Source organism: Primulina eburnea, chromosome 15, assembly GCF_022965805.1.
Source record: "Primulina eburnea isolate SZY01 chromosome 15, ASM2296580v1, whole genome shotgun sequence".
NCBI lineage: Eukaryota > Viridiplantae > Streptophyta > Magnoliopsida > Lamiales > Gesneriaceae > Primulina > Primulina eburnea.
The window spans coordinates 759,516-782,255 of record NC_133115.1 but is presented as its reverse complement, the minus strand read 5'-3'; the positions used below and the strand labels follow the sequence as shown (position 1 = coordinate 782,255).

At 38.1% G+C, this 22,740-nt stretch overlaps 2 protein-coding genes across 3 annotated transcripts in view; both read left to right on the top strand.

Annotated features, from left to right (window-relative positions):
* LOC140813615 (probable disease resistance protein RF45) overlaps positions 1-22,740 on the top strand; it is a 93,973-nt gene that overhangs the window by 41,919 nt on the left and 29,314 nt on the right. The window lies entirely within an intron of this gene.
* The window catches only part of LOC140813613 (putative disease resistance protein At1g50180), a 31,132-nt gene continuing 28,691 nt past the window's right edge, over positions 20,300-22,740 (top strand). The window contains exon 1 of one of the 2 annotated variants that reach the window (XM_073172204.1): positions 20,300-21,382. In XM_073172204.1, coding sequence (XP_073028305.1) covers positions 20,368-21,382 — 1,015 coding nt within the window. In that variant the 5' untranslated portion in view covers positions 20,300-20,367. The remainder of the gene's footprint in view (positions 21,383-22,740) is intronic. The other variant, XM_073172203.1, reaches the window with a different exon arrangement.

Below are 22,740 nucleotides of genomic sequence, written 5' to 3'. Positions count from 1 at the left end.
CTAATGTATGATCAAATACTTTACAGGGCATCAGCATTATCGATCCACCAGCATTCTCTTATTGCATTAGCATGCTTCTGGAAGGGATTGATATTACATATCAATCTCAATAAAAGCAAACAATCTTTTTGATTGTTAATATTACAACTCCAGGAGTATGATCCAAGGATCATTATGTGCAGAACAACTTTCTTCAACATCTTCTTAGAAGTCGCAGCAAGTTGTCTTCTGAACATTCTTGCTTCTGCTTCCGGATCAGTTGTTCCCTCTTCTTTCATTTTTTTATGTTTACTTAACCTTGTTTAAATCTTTTAGGTATTTATAGTAATATTCAAAGGAGATAAGGATCATTGCGACTGTTCAAATTCAACGGTTTAAATTGAAAGATTGCCAAGAGTCGTTTAGTATTTAATATCCATTACTACTGTATTAATTGAGGGGGAACATCTTTATGGCATTTATATTAGAAACTGATTTGTCTTTTCGATAAAACAGTATACCTACCAGAAGTTGTTAAAAGTGCTGCAATTGTTTCATCATCTTATCCACTTCCAGTAGATGTTATCATAAAATGACAAATCAGCTTCTGTTTTACTAATTTAGCAACTGCCTCGGACAGCCCGCCAATTTTTTTTAAATATTTTAAAATGAGTAGAGTAACTGACACTCTTGTCTCTCTCTCTCTCTCCTGACATATCGACACGTGTCCCTATGTTCACTGACGGCTGTATATTATACTTTAACCGTTCATTTTCTTTTCTTCTTCACTACGCTTTACGAACTCAGATTATTTCCTTGTCTCTACTGCTTTTTTGCATCTACTGCTAACATACTTCTATTCTCTTTCAAATTCAACGAAATGGCCGCAGCATATACTTTGAATGCTTATCAAGTGAATTTTGATTCTGTTCTCACTATTAAGGATGAGAATCTTGTCAAGATGTTTAAATCCTTCGAAAAGTCTGAGCTTCGCATGTTTTGGAATCACCTGCTGTTATCTACAAGTCCGTTCTTCTGGATTTCTATGCCAAAGCAGAAGTTGTGGAAGGCAAGATTACCTATTCACAGGGAGATGCATCGATCTCTATTGATGCTGCACTTCTGGGTTCTACCTTCTTCCTACCGATTTCTGGACTTTCCGAGCTCTCGGACATTTCAAAGGAAGACATGTCAATCGCCTTGACAAATTTTTCAGCCACTGGAGAAGAACTTTCACCCTCTTGCTTCACAAATCTACTGAAGATTGAGTACCAGGTACTCGCCGATATAGTAGTCAAAGCCTTGTTAGTTAAGGCTGGAACCTTTGACAAACTGACAAAATAAAAGGTTCAAGTAATGGTGGCCATCACATCAGAAAAGAAAGTCGATTGGGGACGTTTTCTGTTTCGCGTTATGAAGGAAATGATTCTCAGAAAAAGTACTGGTTTTGCTGTACAAATCAGTACAATGTTGAAAGATGCTGGTTTTTCTGGAACAGCAGAAGAGGATGGCTCTTCAGTAACAATGACTGATGCTGATAGCGTGCTTGCTTTAAGGCCAAAGCTAACAGTTGGTGAGTTTGTGGCCATTAAGAAGGAGATTGGAGAATCTAAAACTGAGGGGCTGAAGAAAATTAAACGAAAAAGAGTTGTGGTCTTGACTGATTCTGACAAAACAGAATCTGGAGAATCAGCAGCTCCTACTCAGCAAGCTTCACAGCCTCCAACCCCAACTAAGAAGAAGCCTCGCACAACCATCCGCCTCAAGAAAACAGCGGCTCTTTCTGAAATGGAGAATGTTCCTCTCCGCCAAGTTTTTCCATCTGTTGTTTCATCCACGAAAGCCAAACCTATTGAATCAAGGCCGTCACCTGCTCAAAGCTTCAGACCAACTTCCCAGTTTGGTCATTTGAGAATCAGCTACTGGTTCTTCTTCTTTTAAATCAGTAGTCTCCGCCTCTTCTGAAAAGGGGAAATGTAAGGTTACTGAGTTGTCTGAATCACCGGTGGCTCCCTCCTCAATTCAAACAACAATAAATCTACATCTGGAAGAAATTGAGATCTCAACCAGAGAAGATATGAAATTTTTTGACGATTGGCTTAAGGTACGAGTCTACCACCCAATCATATTTTTGAAAACTACTGGTGTTTATGCTCAAACAGTAGCAAATGAGAAAAAGGTTTTTGATGCTGCCGGGACACGGAATGTGATAGAGGCTATAAATCGTCGCAATTACATTCTTGAAAATTCAAAATGCAGAAGATGGACAATGTTCTGAAAACCTTAAAGTCAAACTTTGACTCTGCAAGTCCTACTGCTTTTCTCGACCAGAATGTTATTCAAATTTTGTCAGAGCAGCTGACAATTCTTTCTGAACAAATTGCTAATAAGGAAAAAGGCTTTTCTCGGCCTCCAAAGTTCAGTCTTCCTTCTGTTTCCGCAATATTGAAGAGTCAGACAGTTGAGGAACCGACCAAAGCTTCTCCTGAAGTCAAGGTCTCTAGTACTCCTGTACTAGTAGAAGTTCCTACTCAATCTTCATCTCTGATATCTGTACATAATCTGGCCTCTGTTGATGAGGTAATCAAGTCGATTATGCCAACCCAAACAGCACAAGATGAATTGCTTCAAACTACTCCTATTACTGCTGATCCTTCTCCAGCATCTGCTACTGCTACTGCACCTGCTGCTGCGAGTGCTACTGTTATGACTACTGTTTCATCGTCTCTTCCAGCACTTGAGCATTTTTCAGAAGCTCACCACGCTGAGATGGCAATTTTGTTGCATACTTCACCCTCTGTTGTTGAGCCACAAGCTGTTTCAGTACCTACTGCTGATTTGCAGCAACCAGACGAAGGGCCAACAGAACAGTCTACTGCTTCAGAAGGACCTTCTGCTGAACCTGAACCAGCTGTTACAACTCAAGCAGAAGCTGCACAATTCTCTATTCCTTCTTTGCAGTCTCCTGAACGTATTGCCCGAATGGAGGAAATTAGACAAAGATTGCAAGTCCCTTCCCCAGCTGTGGAACCATTTGATCTAGAATTCCAAATTGATGCTCTCCAAAAGGATCTTGTAAATCTTTCAGACTTGGTCAAGCGGATATCTTATGAAAATGCCGCCGAAATTCATGATGCTCAATTCTTCCGAGAAAGCATGTCTAAGGAAATACAGACCACTGCGGAATCTCTGAGTAAAATGCATGCTGAGACCATTGTCTTTCGACAGGTCATAACCAGAAATTCCAGTCAGATCGCGCTTGCTCAATCTGATATATTTACCAGGATCACCGAGCATGATGAAATGTTTCGGTCAATCTCCACCACCATGGACCTGATGGATGCCAAGATTGATTCTCAATCTCAAACGCTCACTGCTATTAATGATCGAGTTTCCAATCAGACTCCTTATCTGGAGATGCTGACAAATGGCATTCACAACTTATCTGGGAGGATGGATGAATTACTTGCTAGGGTCCTTCTTGATGATGCCAAAAAGGGGGAAGATGATAGAACTAGAGCAAGTAGCAGCAGACCAACTGGAAGGGATCAAAATCCAGATGAAGCTACATTCAGGGATATTGGAACAAACTAATTTTTTCTTTGTGTCCTTATTAACTATGCTTTTTGTGATTTTCTCTAGATATAAATTGTTTTGATTATCTAATCCGTTCTTATCTCTATTTTACTTACACAGAACATCTAGGTTTTGGCATCACTACAAAGGGGGAAATTGTTAGAATTAAAATTATTGTGGAGATGCTAAGACAAAACCAGTAGATGTTGGATTAGTACAAAACCAGTAGAACCAGTAGATGCTGTAAACCAGAAGTACTTGTAACCAGTAGAACCAGAAGTATTTGTATCGCGCTAAAAATGCTAAGGAAAAACCAGTAGAAGTTGTAAACCAGAAGTACCTGTAACTAGTAGAACCATAAGTACTCGTATCACGCTAAAACCTGCTTAAATAATTTCTTAGCTAAAACCAAAACGAGAAGGATACAAAATTCGAAATATACACTAACAGAATCTTGCGTATCTCAAAGTCTTTAAAATATTACCGTTGATCTATTAACGTGATACCAGCATTTATTGCTTCATTAAATGACATTAAATGCTATACAAGAACATTTAAGACGGTATACCATTTTTGATATGAACTGCAACTGATTACTTTTGATGTATTCTACAGGGTCCATTTTAAGCAATAATGCTGAACCACCAAAAAGAAAAGAGCCGTTCAGTTTTTGAACGTTGAATAGAGCCTATATATGGAGATGAAGGATTTGTGAAAGACCACCGAAGCATTGAACAACTATCTGAATTGAAAAACATCATTTTGAGCAATTGTTAAAAATTTCAGTTATTTAAAAGATCTCAACACTGAAAAAGGCAGCACACGCTTCATTGCATATTGTTGATCATTGAGATCATATTGTGCTAGCTACTTCAGTCATATCTTCTTAAGCTATTCATTTCATCAACTCATTGATAGAAGAATTTGTAACTGGAAAAGAGTCTTTTCCAGAAGTTAAGATTATCCAAGAAGTTGAGTTGTAAAGCTAAGAGTTTCAATAGGCGAAGGGCAAGTCCTATTGAAGTGGGTGTGTACAATTGTTGTGTTGTATTCACCAAATTCTTTTAGTGATACCTTCTGGAAACAGAAGAAGGGGAGACGTAGAAGATTCATCTTCGAACTTCCAGAAACAAACCTTGTGTTATCTACTGCTTTTCGACTTTATTATTTTTCACCCACTAACCAACAGATCGTTTTCCGCACATTATCTTGTGATCTGCTGGTTTTTATACTTGAACAAGAATCGATAAAATCTCTAACAGGATTTTAGCACATCATTCAAAAGAATTTAATAAGTTGGCCATTGAGTTTATTCAACCCCTCCTTCTAAACTCAACCCGATCCTCAACAAGTTTTCTCATTACATCCAAAAAACTTGGGTATGACATGCATTCTCAAACTAAATTTCTCTATTTTTATAAATACATATTTACATGTATTTTCCAAATTTTGGATTTATTTAATCCAAATAGATTTATTTCCAAATTTATCATTAGTTTAATTCTCTCTTTACATGTAAATTAAACATTTGAATTAATTTATTTTAGTCCATAATAATTTTTATGAAAATCACAATTTTCAAATACATTATTTGTTTGGCCAATTTTTAATTTAAGAACGCTTCCATAAATTAAAAGTTACATTCTTCTTATAGAAGTCATACTTCTATTTTTATTTACGCTTGTAAACTCTTTTATAAGCCGTTCAACACATTGAACTATTTTAACTTCTCAACGGGATCTAGAAAGTTAGCACTTATGTGGCCCTCAATGGTTCATTGATACAACTAGCCGTGGGTTCACATCTCCATGTGATTCGTGACTAAACATGTCCTTATATGAGCATACTCCAATTGCTCCGTTCTTACTTATCAACTCCTTGATAATAAGAATGTCAGAACTCAAGTCTGATAGTACTCAACCAATCATGTTAAACGCCTAGCAGCATGGCTTACATGATTCCCTAGGTATCAAATGATAGTGTCTGCAAGAACCATTCAATTATGGTTAGTGTACAGTATGGTCCCTTCAACTCATATATCCCGACCGATTCGACAACTATTGGTATATCGAGAGCTGTCAAAGAATCGATACTATGTGTCATGTCGTAGTTGCATCGATGGTGTAATCTATGAAACCCCTTTCATAATTACAACCATACTCTGATCAGAGATTTCATACTACATATACATGAGATCACATAGGATATCTATACCCGAAGGTAAGCGGTGAATCCTCGACTAGAATGCATCAATTCCTATATGTTTCGACAAAACACCCAACCTTGCCACCTGATGACCCCATGAGAGTCGATAAACTAGTCAAACTGTGATGATAGCACATAGAGTCTCAATGTTGTCCCGGGTCATAAGGACTAATGGTGTACAACCATAAACTAGGACGTTTACACTCGATAAGTGATAACCACTTGGAAAGTCCTATATGGAGGGTTGTTCAGTGCACTCTACCAGGAGCACCTATCTGCATGCTCGGACATCACAATGTCCCCTACCAATGAAACATGGTATTCATATTACATATACTAGTCCCAAACTCGAGCGACCTATATCCTTCTTAGCGGCGGCTGAATCGACTAAGAACCGTTTAGAATATACAGTATTCCAAATATGAGTTTCATGATACTCATCATATAAGCATCTGATATTCTTTCTACTATTTGTATATTCAAGTACTTTATCTATGCAACTAGCATGGATATACAGATAAAGATGTGCCAAAACAATAATTTAAAATATTATTAAAAGGAAGATTGTTTATACATAGAGTTCATTGTGAACACTCGGCCAACACTTGGCTCGATGGGCACCTACTCTAACAGGAATTTCATCGTGACTTAGAATAATTATTGTTCGATCAAATCAAAGGCAAAAACTTTTGTGAGACGGTCTCACGGGTCGTATTTGTGAGACGGGTCTTTTATTTGGGTTATCCATGAAAAAATATTATTTTGTATGCTAAGAGTATTACTTTTTATTGTGAATATGGGTATGGTTGACCCGTATCACATATTAGGATCCGTTAGACGGTCTCACATAAGACCCATTCCAAATCCAATACGTGTCCATAATTGATGTTTGGTACCGTTGTGTATTCCCGGTCGTTTATTTGAATTTGAATTTCTCCTAAACTTAATACATTATTTAATTGAATTGTGTTATTTTCTTTAGAATAATTTAATTTATTTTAACTAGTAACAAAAATCATTTCTTCTATTTAGCCTAGTTTAAATTAAATAATTTATATCCAAGTAATTTGATAATAGTCTCTGTGAGAACGACTTGCACTCTATCCAACTATATTATAACCTGACCTAATGTACTTGCTAGCTTTCCCAACCGAAATCGTCGGTCAATAGGATTCTTGATTTTCTTGATCTTCTTGGGTTGAATTTTTTGATTATTTGATAAATAGTATTTCAAAATTTCCATGCATAATTCTTATTATCGCATAGACTTTTATCCATCCCTCTGGATAAATATATATATCCCTAAATTTCGAAAATATGGGATTACATTATCTACTATCAAATCTCCACTATGCCAAAAATCACTTTTTACTTCAGATAATATCTGAAGTAATAAGGTACTTAAGTGCCGAAGTATATGGACGTGAAGTAATAGATGTATCTTTTACTTCGCATAATACCCGAAGTTGTAGTATTGAAAATACCGAAGTCTTTTGACCGATTTTGAGAGGAAAACCGGTCCAGAATTGAACCGGTGTCGAAGTAATAAATGTGTTTTACTTCATCGATTATAGTGAATAATGAAGTAGAATATTATATAACTTCCTCTTCATTATTATTTAGCGACGAAATTCATGTTAAAAACCGTCGCTATTTTGCGACGGAATTATGTTAAAAACCGTCGCTATTTGGCGACAGAAGTCATGTTAGACACCGTCGCTAATGTGCGACGGAATTTATACCAAAAACCGTCGCTACTTAGCGACGGGGGAGTTCCGTCGCTAATATGTTAGGTAAAATAAAAAAAAATTTAATAAATCTGTGTTATGAATTGGTGCGGTAAAATATAAATGTTATGAATTGGTACAATCGTGTAAGAGATAACAATTTTAAGTATTATAAAGTGGTAAAATTAGGGGTGGGTACGGTACGGTATACCGTACCGAACTACGGTACCGTATACCGTACCGAAAATATCGGTATGAAATTTTTTCATACCGATACCGATACTGAAAATTCGGTATACCGCATGTGCGGTATACCGAATTTTCGGTATGAAAAAAACTCATATCGGTACCGTACCGACACCGAAAATTTTGTCGGTATACCGAAAAAATGTCGGTATACCGAAAATACCGACATTTTTTCGGTATACCAAGATTTTTTTGGTATACCGAACTTAAATTTAAAAAATAATAATAATAAAAAATTATTTTCGGTATTTCGGTATATACCGAAATACCGAAAAAAAATTATTTCATACCGATACCGATACCGAAAATTTCGGTACGGTTGATACCGTACCGAAATTTTTGGTATACCGATTTTTTCGATAAGTTCGGTATTTTTTTCGGCACGATTTTTCGGTATTTTTCCCACCCCTAGGTAAAATCGTGTAAGAAATAAAAATTTTAAGTGTTGTGAAATTGTAAAATCGTTTAAGTGATAAAAATTTTAAGTGTTGTGCAGTTGTAAAATTGTGTAAATGAGAAAAATTTTAATTGTTGTGAAGTGAAGTGGAAGAAATTGGAGAGAATTTGTATGTATTTATAGAGAGTGGTGGAAGAAAATAGAGGGAAAAATAGGTGGGATTGAATTTTTTGAAACTGGCGACGGTTTTAGTAAAAACCGTCGCAACATTTTAAATCGGCGACGGTTAAAATGGAGGGAAATATATGCGGGATGGAATTTTTTTTGAAATGGCGACGGTGTTCTTTTAACCGTCGCGAAATTTTAAATCGGCGACGGTTGACTTTAACCTGTCGCTACTTTTAGCGACGGCCAGATAGTAACCGTCGCTAAATATAGCGACAGTTTATAAAAAACCGTCGCTAGGTTTACGGATGCGACGGTTTTTATTTGACCGTCGCTAACATTAGCGACGGGTTAAATTAAACCGTCGCCGATTTAATATTGGGCGACGGTTTACAAAACCCGTCGCATGTTTTAATCTTTTTACTTCGTTACTACGTATTTTCATTATTTTTTACTTCATCAAAATTGATATGCCGAAGTAAAATATATAAAAAAAAATACAGTGAAGCCCGTGTTTTTAAACATTCGAAGTAAAATATATAAAATGTCATTTTTCACATAGTGCTCCCTTTATTCTAAATTTTTGTTATTTTAATTAATAATTTCGAAATTATACACATAAAATTCGAAAATGTATGTATATATCCAATATCTCCCTATCTTAATTATTGAATCTTGAAGAATCTTGACACATGTATATCTATATTTCAAAATCGAAAATTTGGTATATTTATCACTTGAAATTCAAATTCCTTGAATAATATGTACACAAAGATTTAATTATCACATGTTACTTGAAGAGTGAGTCTCATGTGAGACCGTCTCACGGATAATAATCTGTGAGACGGGTCAACCCTATTCATATTCACAATAAAAAATAATACTCTTAACATAAAGAATAATATTTTTTCATGGATAACTCAAATAAGATATCGGTCTCACAAATACAACATGTGAGACAGTCTCACGCAAGTTTTTGCCTTACTTGAAATAATCTTGACAATCAAAAAAATTTCTTTGAAAATTTAATACAAATTTCGAGTACACAAGTTTAAAATTTGCTAATTTTACACAAAATTCAAATGATTGTTCAAACAGCTAACATATGACAAAGTGGAACAATAATTGATACATACAGCCACCTTAACAAACTTGACAAAAAAGTCATATTATAGTGACATCTTTACAAATTAATAATACTTTTAAAATAATATATTTTCTCCATTATTATGTTAAATTAATAAAATAATAATTTTCGGAAAACTCTTATATAAATTTAAGGTTCTGTCAATATCATAAACAAATAATCCTAAAAATTACAAATATAACTAGAACAATTTAGTAAAATATGATTCTAAATTGTTTTTCTTGAAATTTAAAATCTAGTTGAATTTTATCTCTAATTTTTCTCATTACATCCAAAAAACTTTATGCAAAAACTTTTGTGAGACGGTCTCACGGGTCGTATTTGTGAGACAGATCTCTTAATTGGGTCATCCATAAAAAACTAAACATATATATATATATATATATATATATATATATATATATATATATATATATATATATATATATGGTTCACATGTGTGTGTGTATATATATATACACACACATGTGAATTATATGGTTCCCAAATGATGTAGACTTGCGAGGGCAAAGTAGGTAGGTCATCTGGTTGGAGGTTGTTTCGAGAGACGATTATGTACTAACAAAATAAATTTTCACGCGTCAGCATATTTAATATGTGAGACCGTCTCACGGATATATTCACAATAAAAAGTAATATTTTTTTATGAATGACACAAATAAAAGATCCGTCTCACAAATACGACCCGTGAGACCGTCTCACACAAATTTTTGTCACCATAAAGTTTCGTGAAGTATTGGTAATGATTTGCTAAGGGTAGTTTCGTCCTTAAAATTCCTAGTTGTACTCCACCAGTTTGGATATCGTACTCGTTTAGTGCTTACGAAAGAGTTTATAAACATATCCATTGTCCATTTCTCCTTCATATTCAAAGCGATCTCCTCCTTCGGCAAATTGCGATCAACTAGTTAAGTGAGTGTTCTCTGCATCTTCTTTTATGCTTCCCGATTAATTCTTTAGTTTTTCTTTCTGCTGATCATGATCATGTTTGTCACGCCCCGAAACTCGGGATTGACACCGGCGTCGCTCATCAATCACAAAATCGAAAAACGACAAGCCTCGTAGCACAGTATAAACCGAAACCAGTTTATTTCATAAATTCGCCAAAAAACAACCACTGTCTTTACAACTGAATAAATTGAATAAATTGCGGAAGCGTTTACAAATAAAATAAACCAACTAAAATCCTTAAATCTTGCAGCATAATCGAATATAATAATTTCACCAGCCTCAAAACTGGTCCGACTCCTCTTCTTCGACCTGTTCCTCTGATTTATCTTCAGTTTTATCTGGGGAGGTGTAAGGGGGGTGAGTATTTTGGGAAATACTCAGCAAGTGGGGGCTGTTCGAGTACACAACAACATGCATATAACAATTCGAAATATACACACACACACCATGCATACTTTGACTCATATCACATTCGTATACTTGACTTGACACTGAGATTCCTCTACTTTCAATGGTTTACTGACGTCAGTCCCTAATTTTTATTCCTCTAAGGGGGCGAGGCCGAATCGGTTATATCCCCACCGTATGAGGGTCATGTCATAGTTGGGATTCCCTCCCATATCCAGTCGGATCCTCACAGTGTCAACATAAACTCATGCAGAAATCATAACCAGAAGGGGTAGAAAAGAGTTGTACTCGACCGAAATTTAATAAAACCGAAAATTACATGCACCGAAATACATGCACCGAAAAATGCAACAATTTAAAACAAGCCCACTTACCTTAAGCTTCTTGAAGAAAAACGTAAAACTCCGGTGGCTGGACTGCGGCAGCGCTTCGCCGTGCTCGAAAAATCCTAAGAAACTAGGTGTGTTTCTCGAAAATTGAGAGAGAGTTATGGTGTGAATTTTCGAGATCCATGCCCTCCTATTTATAGGGGTTGGCTGCTATCCTGATCGTGTATCAAATCGTGTTGATTCTGAATCAAATCTTCATCTAAAATCGTGATCAAATCTATATCTAAATCGTGATCAAATCTTTATTATTCTTATCCTAAATTTCGAAAATATATATCTATATCCAAGCTAATTTTCGAAATTAAGCCTTGCCCAGTCTGTGAAATTTCGACTTTTGTGTCTAATTCCCAATATTCGGTATATTTTTGACTTCCTAAAATAATAAAAATTATATTTCTAAAATCCCACAAATTTGCTTACTTAAATCCGAAATTATTGGTATTTTTCCACAAATAATATTTGGATTATTTTTCCTAAAATCCTGGTAGCTGAACTTTTAAATTTTTCCCAAGGCTGCCTTTTATCGTGTAGACTTTTCCCTTATCTATGATTTTCGAAAATTCCCTAGTATTTATCCCAATATTTTCGAAAATCTCATGCTACAATCCTCAAGAATTTTAGTTCTAAGATTAAGTCATCTTCTCGTTTAAATCTTTATCCGGTAAAATTCTATCTATCTCAAATTCTGAAACAAATACACACGATATTATTCTTGAATTCCAAAAATCACAAATCCTGAAAATCTCGAAAATCTTGATACTAAATATTTTCATGATAAAATAAAAATCCGGGATTTTACATCCCTCCCTCCTTATGGGAAGTTTCGTCCTCGAAACTTGTGTTGGCTTGGTCTGAGAAAAGATACGGGTATTGATTCTTCATATTTTCTTCTAGCTCCCACGTGGCTTCTCTTCCAGTGTGGTTAGGACCATTGCACCTTGACGTATGGAATGACTCGTCGCCTAAGTACTTGGTCCTTGGAATCCACAATTCTGATAGGGAACTTCTTCGTACTTCAGCTCTTCTCCCAAGTTACTCTCGATTACGAGTGGCTCTACCTCCAACACGTGGCTTGGATCTGAGATGTATTTCCGTAGTTGGGATACGTGGAAAACATTATGAATTCTAGACATGTTTGGCGGCAGCGCCAATCTGTATGCTAGTGTGCCCACTCTTTCCAAAATTTCAAAGGGTCCTACATAGCGAGGGTTTAGCTTCCCAGCTTTACTGAATCGGACAACTCCCTTCATAGGCGACACTTTTACATATGCCTTCTCGCCAACATTGAACTCTACTGGCCTTCTTTTCAGATCTGCCCAACTCTTTTGTCGATCTTGAGCTGCCTTGAGTTTCTCTCGGACTACTGTAACCTTGTCTATGGTTATCTGTACAAGCTCAGGTCCCACTATGGCTTTCTCTCCCACTTCATCCCAATATAGGGGTGACCGACATTTCCTTCCATACAGAGCTTCATATGGAGCCATCCCAATACTGCTGTGATAGCTGTTATTATAGGCAAACTCGATCAATGGCAGGTGAGTGCTCCAATGGTTACCTGAATTCTAGGGCGCATGCTCGCAGCATGTCTTCCAAGGTCTGAATTGTTCTCTCAGTCTGTCCATCGGTTTGAGGGTGATAGGCCGTACTAAGAGTGACTTTCGTTCCCATGGCCCCTTGGAAGCTCTTCCAAAAACGCGAGACGAACCTCGGGTCTCTATCAGACAGGATGCTCACTGGCACCCCATGTAGTCTCACAATGTTGTCCATATACAGCGAAGCCAACTTATCGAGACTTGTAATTCATACGAACGGGTAGAAAGTGTGCAGTCTTTGTGAGTCTGTCTACGATCACCCATATACCGTCGTGGCTTTGCCTGGACTTCGGCAATCCCACCACAAAGTCCATGGAAATATGCTCCCATTTCCACTCGGGAATTTCCAGGGGTTGCAGTAATCCTCCAGGTCGCTGGTGTTCTGCTTTGACCTGCTGGCATGTCTGACATCTGGAGACGAATTCAGCTACATCTCCTTTCATGCCATTCCACCAGAAGCTATTCTTGAGGTCTCTGTACATTTTCGTACTGCCTGGATGGACTGAGAACTTCGACTTATGTGCCTCTGCCATTATCTCCTGACGAAGGTTGTCACTGTCGGGCACACACAGTCTTCCTTTCATCCATAGGGTCCCTTGTCATCAACCCGATGATCTTGAGACTTCCCTTCTCTGACTTGATCTTTTAGTTTGGTCAGTGCTGGGTCTTGATCTTGGTTTAATTTGACGATCTCCCGCAGACATGGCTGGGCTGAGAGGGAAGCTAGAGTCACTTTTCCTGGGCCCTTCCGACTTAGCGCATCAGCCACTTTGTTTGCTTTACCCGGATGGTAGCTTATAGTCAAGTCGTAGTCTTTCAGTAGTTCAATCCACCGTCTCTGTCTCATGTTTAGCTTCTTTTGGGTGAACAGATACTTGAGGCTCTGGTGGTCTGTGAAAATCTCACACTTAGCACCATAGAGATAGTGCCTCCAGATTTTTAAGGCGAAGACAACCGCTGCTAGCTCCAGATCATGAGTAGGGTAGTTCTGTTCGTGCGGTTTCAACTGCCTTGATGCGTAGGCGATCACTCTTCCCTCTTGCATTAGTACGCATCCCAAACCTTCCTTAGAAGCGTCACTGTAGATGGTGAATTCCTTGTCTTCCGTGGGTAAGACTAGTACTGGCGTGGATGCGAGCTTTTCTTTTAATGTCTGAAACTTTTCTCGCAACCTTCGTCCCAGATGAACTTGGAATTCTTTTGCGTGAGTCTAGTCAGTGGTATGGCGATTGAAGAGAAACCTTCAACGAACTTTCTGTAATAGCCAGCCAGTCCAAGAAAGCTCCTGATGTCTGTGGCGTTCTTAGGTTTTGGCCACTCTGTAATTGCCTCAACTTTCTTGGGATCCACTGATACTCCTGCTTCTGAGATCACGTGCCCTAAAAAGGATACACTTTTCAGCCAGAACTCACATTTCTTCAACTTGGCGTAGAGCTCTTTCTCCCTTAAAGTCTGTAGTGCGATGCGGAGATGCTCTTCGTGATCTTTTTCACTGGGAGAATAGACGAGAATGTCGTCAATAAATACCACTATGAACTGATCCAGGAATGGTTTGAAGACTCTGTTCATTAAGTCCATGAAGGCTGCAGGCGCGTTGGTCAGTCCAAAAGGCATCACTGTGAACTCAAAATGCCCATATCTTGTCCGAAAGGCTGTCTTGGGAATATCTTCTGCCCTGACCTTCAATTGATGGTAACCCGTCCTCAGGTCTAGCTTAGAGAATACGGCGGCTCCCTTAAGCTGATCAAATAGGTCGTCTATTCTCGGGAGAGGGTACCTGTTCTTGATAGTAATCTTGTTCAATTCTCTGTAGTCGATACACAGTCTCATGCTCCCATCTTTCTTCCTTACAAAGAGTACTGGTGCTCCCCATGGGGACACGCTAGGTCGAACTTGCTTTTTGTCCAGCAATTCCTGGAGTTGCTCTTTTAACTCCTTGAGTTCAGCTGGTGCCATCCGGTAAGGTGCTTTGGAAATTGGTGCTGCACCTGGAGTTAGATTAATTTCGAACTCGACTTCGCGGTCCGGGACTGTCCCTGGGAGTTCTTCTGGAAAGACATCCGGGAACTCACATGCTATTGGGATGTCTTCTATTCTCAGTTCGACTTCTCCTTGCACCTCGCTGACCATAGCTAGGTAGATGTCTTCTCCGGATTTCATGGCCTTCCATGCTTGTGAAGCGGAAAGGAGTGATTTTCGTTTCTTGGATTTACCGTGAAACACGACCTCTCCCTGACCTGGGGTTCGGAGTTTGACTTCCTTTCCTTTACAATCTACTATTGCATTGTTTTTGGCTAACCAATCCATCCCTAAGATGATGTCGAAATCGACCATGATCAACTGTATCAAGTCGGCGCTAAAAGTCTGATTATTGATACTGATTTTACAATCTCTGTGAATTTCGTGGGTTTCAATGGCCCTACTTGTAGGTGTAGCTATTCGAAAGGGCTCGTTTAGTTTCTCAGGCTTACATCCTAACTTCTTAGCAAATCTTTTAGACATAAACGAATGGGTAGCTCCACAGTCAAATAACACATAAGCAGGCACTTGCTGAATAAATATGGTACCTGACACGACATCGTTTGCGTCGTCCGCTTCCTCTTGCGTCATAGCAAACACTCTAGCGTTAGGCTGATTCTCTTTTGGTTTGTTGGGGTTAGCTCCCACATTCTGCCCAGTTCCCCTGTTGGGCCCAGCTGCTTGATTGGTGGCGGTAGGACATTCAGAAATTCGGTGTCCCGGTTTTCCACATCCGAAGCACGCTCCACTGGCCCTTCGACATTCCCCGGGGTGTCTGAAACCGCATTTTGGGCACGGTTTGGGTCCTTGGTAGTTGGCTGCTGAGGTTTGCCCTAAAGATGGTCCGCCTGATTGGTTCGGTTTCCTGAACTTCTGTCCACCCTGTGCAGACTGATTGGCAAGAGGGCGCTTGTTCTTAAACTCTCCCTCCCTGCGGCGTATGTCTGTTTCAGCTCGGATAGCTGCGCCCATAAGATCTGAAAAATTGGCGGCCTGATACACTGCTAGGGCTGACTGAATTCGACTGTTCAATCCTCTCTTAAACCGGTGCAGTTTCAAAACTTCATCCGCCATGATTGCCGGAGCATACGACCCAAGGGCATTAAACTGGGATGTGTACTCCACCACTGACATATCTGGGGCTTGAGTGAGATTTTCAAATTCACTCAGTTTCTGCATTCTGACCTCGGCTGGATAATACTGTTTTAGGAAGGTTTCTCGAAATCGTTGCCAAGTCATTGGTCCTGCAGCTGTCATGGCTGGCGAGACTGCTTCCCACCACTTTGCTGCTCTGTCTTCCAGAAAAGGCACAATCACATCAACTTTGAGTGCCTCAGGGACTTCCAACAGTCGCAGTTGAGTCTCGACATTCTTTAGCCAATTCTGGCCAACTTCAGGATCGGCATCCCCTCCGAAGATCGGACACCTGTTTTTGCGAAGGGACTCATAATGGAATTTGACTCCATTCGGCGGTGGTGGAGGAGGTGGTTGATTAGCGTTCGGGTTTACCAACCCTTGCAGTGTGGTCGCCACTATGGTGGCTATAGCCATCAGATCGGCTCGGCTTAGGCCGACTGCAGGTGGTGGTCCGTTCTCTTGTCGATTTTCTTGCCTATTTTCCTGCTCATTTTCCTGCCTGTTCTCGCGATCAGTGTTAGCGTAACGTGGGTTGCGGTTCTGTCTTGGAGGTCTGCCGGCCATTTCCTACAATCGCAAGTTCTAAGAATTTGTACGAGTAGGTTTTATGCAATAGATTGCGCAGAAGTAAATTGAAATCAATGGAACAAATAAAATATTTTATTGATTTCTCAAAATAGATGAACAAGACCAACCTAAATAAATGAACATGACCAATCTAAAAATAGATAAATGTACTGAACAAAAGAAATGTAGCAACAACGGAAACAAAGAAAATTGGTTCACTAAATGTCCTAATCTGCTATCTCGCCATTTCCCACTGCCATATCAGGTGGGGCTTCTTCCTCCTCGGGTTCTGGCATCTCGGGGTCCAAGAACTCTGCAAGATGCATCTGGAGGTCTTGATTTTCTGACTCCAACTCCTCAATCCGCTCCTTGTGTGTCAGAATCTTCCTACCGCAATATCCAACTCACTTCTTACTTGTGCGCAGTTCGCATCCTTCTTCTGAATGATCACCTTTTCTCTTTCCTTCCTTTCGTCTATCTCCTTGATAAACTTTTGGTTACACTCCGATAGTTGCGTGACCACGTCCCATGACTCGTCAATCCTCAGCTTATCTCTCTTTCGTGCTTCAGTTAACTCGGTAATGCGCTTATCCATTTCCTCCCTTGCCTGCTTGGCTTGACGCAGTGATGTGACTAGTGAGTCTTGAAGCTCGGTATTATGTTCGTTGACGAGCTGGAACATTTCAAATACCTCATTGATTCTTTTCTCTTTTACCTCCAGCTTGGTCGTCAGGTCCTCCACCTGTTGTCTCCTCTTGAAGTTGGTAGCCCTCATCCTTCTGATGGTCTTCTCATGGTTCCTGAGGGCCCATCCGTTAGAACTCCTAACATTCTGGGTGTGCGCGTAAGATTGGTGGCCATCCAACTGAATCGATTCGGTGAGAGCAATAGGCGTCACTTTCTTACGGGCGGTGAGACGCGTACGAGACATTTCCTGGGAACAATAAAGAAAGGAAATGCTCAGAATATATAAAAAATATAGGACAGAATAAATATCAAGAATTTATAGAGCAGGGTATCGAAATTTAAATATTTTCGAAAAATAAAAATTTCCCGAAAATAGGAGAATAAAATCGGCGGGTTGACTCGCTGAATTCGGACGAGTTGACTCGCCGGGTTGACTCGTCGGATAACGGTCGGAGCACAAGCGTATGACGGCGACGGCGTAAGGGTCACGGAACCGGTGACGGAACGTCAAAATTCGGCCGGAAAATCTTCTAATTTGGCCGAAAACGTGCGCAACTCGCTAAATATCTCAAATTTGGGGGTTTTTGATTTCGTGATCCGATCCTAAAATTGATTGGTTCTAAACGTTACCCGTGGATCATATATCGTTCGGTAAAATTTAATTTAAAATCGGAGTAAGATTGATAGGGTAATTGGACCAAAATATTTGCGGCGATTTAGGGTTTATACGAGAACTGGTAGATCTAAAATTCTCGTCGCATACGGACGCGAAATCCAAAATTGGTTGAGGGCTTTGGTTCGTTTCGTCGAGACGATTCTGGAAATGGTCTCCGCTCGACGAACGGGTATCGGCAACGGCCGGAATCGGCGAAGAACGCGGCGTCTCCCTAAGGCGCTGTTTGGCCGAAAAATTTCCGAAAAATATTTCCGAAATTTTTTTTTTTTTTGAAACTCGATTTTTCCACTCGGATTATGAACCTGGCGGCTCTGATACCACATAAATGTCACGCCCCGAAACTCGGGATTGACACCGGCGTCGCTCATCAATCACAAAATCGAAAAACGACAAGCCTCGTAGCACAGTATAAACCGAAACCAGTTTATTTCATAAATTCGCCAAAAACAACCACTGTCTTTACAACTGAATAAATTGAATAAATTGCGGAAGCGTTTACAAATAAAATAAACCAACTAAAATCCTTAAATCTTGCAGCATAAATCGAATATAATAATTTCACCAGCCTCAAAACTGGTCCGACTCCTCTTCTTCGACCTGTTCCTCTGATTTATCTTCAGTTTTATCTGGGGAGGTGTAAGGGGGGTGAGTATTTTGGGAAATACTCAGCAAGTGGGGGCTGTTCGAGTACACAACAACATGCATATAACAATTCGAAAATATACACACACACACCATGCATACTTTGACTCATATCACATTCGTATACTTGACTTGACACTGAGATTCCTCTACTTTCAATGGTTTACTGACGTCAGTCCCTAATTTTTATTCCTCTAAGGGGGCGAGGCCGAATCGGTTATATCCCCACCGTATGAGGGTCATGTCATAGTTGGGATTCCCTCCCATATCCAGTCGGATCCTCACAGTGTCAACATAAACTCATGCAGAAATCATAACCAGAAGGGGTAGAAAAGAGTTGTACTCGACCGAAATTTAATAAAACCGAAAATTACATGCACCGAAATACATGCACCGAAAAATGCAACAATTTAAAACAAGCCCACTTACCTTAAGCTTCTTGAAGAAAAACATAAAACTCCGGTGGCTGGACTGCGGCAGCGCTTCGCCGTGCTCGAAAAATCCTAAGAAACTAGGTGTGTTTCTCGAAAATTGAGAGAGAGTTATGGTGTGAATTTTCGAGATCCATGCCCTCCTATTTATAGGGGTTGGCTGCTATCCTGATCGTGTATCAAATCGCGTTGATTCTGAATCAAATCTTCATCTAAAATCGTGATCAAATCTATATCTAAATCGTGATCAAATCTTTATTATTCTTATCCTAAATTTCGAAAATATATATCTATATCCAAGCTAATTTTCGAAATTAAGCCTTGCCCAGTCTGTGAAATTTCGACTTTTGTGTTTAATTCCCAATATTCGGTATATTTTTGACTTCCTAAAATAATAAAAATTATATTTCTAAAATCCCACAAATTTGCTTACTTAAATCCGAAATTATTGGTATTTTTCCACAAATAATATTTGGATTATTTTTCCTAAAATCCTGGTAGCTGAACTTTTAAATTTTTCCCAAGGCTGCCTTTTATCGTGTAGACTTTTCCCTTATCTATGATTTTCGAAAATTCCCTAGTATTTATCCCAATATTTTCGAAAATCTCATGCTACAATCCTCAAGAATTTTAGTTCTAAGATTAAGTCATCTTCTCGTTTAAATCTTTATCCGGTAAAATTCTATCTATCTCAAATTCTGAAACAAATACACACGATATTATTCTTGAATTCCAAAAATCACAAATCCTGAAAATCTCGAAAATCTTGATACTAAATATTTTCATGATAAAATAAAAATCCGGGATTTTACAATGTTCGCGTGATCATCACTATTGCTCTTGCCATTTTAGTGATTTTAAGTTTTTGCTCTTGCCATTTTAATGATTTTAAGTTTTTGCCATTAAAAAATTATGTAGTACAAAGAACACTCCTCTAAATATTATATTTTTGTCATTTTTTACCAGAATAATAGCGAACCTATGGTACTTACTGCGATAATATATCAATTCTAAATTTTGAGTTACAATATCATTATTAATTATTATTTTTTAACAATGATATTATATCAACTTAAAAATTAAATATACTACAAAATTGACGCTTTAACATATTCAAAGGTGGAATTTACCTTTTCTTTCTGACAAATAATATTTAAACTTTGGGGGAAAAAGTAGTTGAAAATGACCGATATTTGTCTAAATGTTGAATCCTTCGTAGACTGAATGTGAAAAAATCTTATCTTGTACGTAAAAACTAAGGCTATGATTGTTCCCAATATCTTTATCAAAATTGGTCTGTCGTTTTGTGTTTCATTGGTTTTTAAGGCTATTATGTATGATTACCGGCATGATGTTAAGCTGAAATGACACTAGAAAATTACTAACTCGTATTTCAGGAAAATAAGAATAAAAACCAACAAAAAAAATGGTTGATGCTGCTGCAACAATGGCTTTGGAAACGCTGCGTAACCTATTGATCGAAGAAGTGAAGTTTTTATCAGGTGTCGAAGGCCAGGTTGAGGATGTGGGAAGGGAGTTTCAAGCGATGCGCCGTTTCTTGAAGGATGCCGACAAGAGGCGGGACAGATACAACTCTGACAGCGTGCGTGGTTGGGTCTTAGAACTTATAGATCTGGCAACAAGGGCTGGGGATGTTCTTGAAAAATATGCTGTTGAAGTTACATCAAAAAGAGGGGCCAAGAACTTGAAAAAAAGGCTCAAAAGATTCACTTGCATATTGGGTGAGTGTTTGGCTCTTCACGAGATAGGGAAGGAGACTGCATATATTATGTCTCGCATGGCTGAACTCACCAAAAAATTGGAGTCTATAAGTATTGGGGAGGGATCGTCAAGTTTCGGCTGCAATGACGATCAACGATTGCTGAGGCAGACATACGGCCATGGAATTGAAGAGCACTTCGTTGGGATGAAGAATGACATAGATCTTCTTGTATCGCGTATGCAAAACGATGATAGGGCATATCGAGTGATTTCTATATGTGGGATGGGTGGTCTGGGGAAGACGACTCTTGCCAGAAAAATTTACCAACACAAGTTCGGGTTTGAAGCTCGTGCTTGGGTTTGCATTACGCAGAAACTTCAAGCAAAAGCTATTTTCCAGGAAATATTGAAGCAACTTCTTCAAGGAGAAAACAATGAACAAGTAATGGGAATGGAGGAAGATGAATTGGTGAGAGAACTATACGATATACAGAGAGTGAAGAAGTGTCTGGTGGTTCTTGACGATATATGGGAAATTGATCATTGGGATATCTTAAAGAATGCATTTCCGCTAGCAGAATCGAATTCCAAAATTTTGATAACCACTCGAAATCAAACGATAGCAGACACAGAATTTGTCTACAAACTAGAGTGCTTGGCGGAGGATGAAAGCTGGGATCTGCTTCAAAAGATAGCTCTTCCTATCCATGAATCTGAAGGTTAGTTTCATTCCATTGGTCGATCCATACTAGTAATAATTTCTAGCTGAGTTATTTTAATTTTATCAAAGGCTTTTTTCTCACACCAGAACATGAATCGATTAATGATTAATAGAAAAAGATTAGATACTATCATGAAATGTGCTTTACCAATCCTTCAATATTTTTTATTTGTTTTTCATACGAATTTCTCTCTTTTTCCAACATTTTGACTCGATTTCAATGTTCGCCTATGCAATTAAAAAAAACATGATTAGGAATTACCAATCCTTCAATATTGATCTCCGTTAGATATACTTTTATATACTAGAAGACATGTACGTGCGTTACACGTGTAGAACTTACAACAATCGTAAATTTTGAATTTCTCATGATTTATTTTGAATTTATAAAGATCTATACATAAATCGTGTCATTGAAAAATTAGCTACAAGTTATACAATTATTCATCGAAAGAAATTTGACGGGGCATAAAACATAAAGATAATTGTAATATTTTTAACACTTTTTATTTTTCGAGCAAAAAAAATATTTAAAAAACATCAGTAAAATATTATAAATCATTTTAAGTTATTATAGATGTAAGAATAATTTGTTTCAGATAAAAAGGATCTGAATTCATTCTTATTCCTCATTTTCTATCACTTTGATGTATATAAGAGTAATTATTACACGTAAAATCAATTTAAGCTCATTCAAATTCTTTTGAAGTGTTCTCTCATGGCACCAAATAATTATTTGGGTTTGTCAAGCATAAATTTTAACGGATTGGCCCATTGACATTCACGTCAGTGCAATTTTCATTATGTTTGCAATTAGCTTTGTATATAATTTGCACGGTACATCACATTAGGTAACAAATATAACATTTGACATGAAGATTAAGAAATGTTGAACTAAAATATTAATCTTTCATTGTTATTTTAGTTTTGTTGGGTTAAGCATGCACGAGTGAGAGTAGTACAGATGGATGAAGTCTTAGGAAGTTCTTGTGAGTACTGCTGACATTGTCGCTTTCTTTAAATTTCATTAAAGATATAATTTTTTTAAAAAAAATAGACTATAAATCTTATTCCAAAATAAAATTTCAGTTTTCTTTAATTTATTGTAAAATTAATCAATACCTGAAAAACAAAAAAACATGTATTTATTAATACTATTTAACGAAAATAAGGACATACATGTAAATTCACACAATTTACGTTATTCATGGATGTTAATTTGCTCAAATTAAAAATAAAATTGTCGCAGAAACTCATATGAAGCTGTTTCGTGGGTCAATTTTGAGAAACATGTCTCCAATCCGACATGAATCATTAAGAAAAATATTGATATATTAGGATATATATCAATGAAAC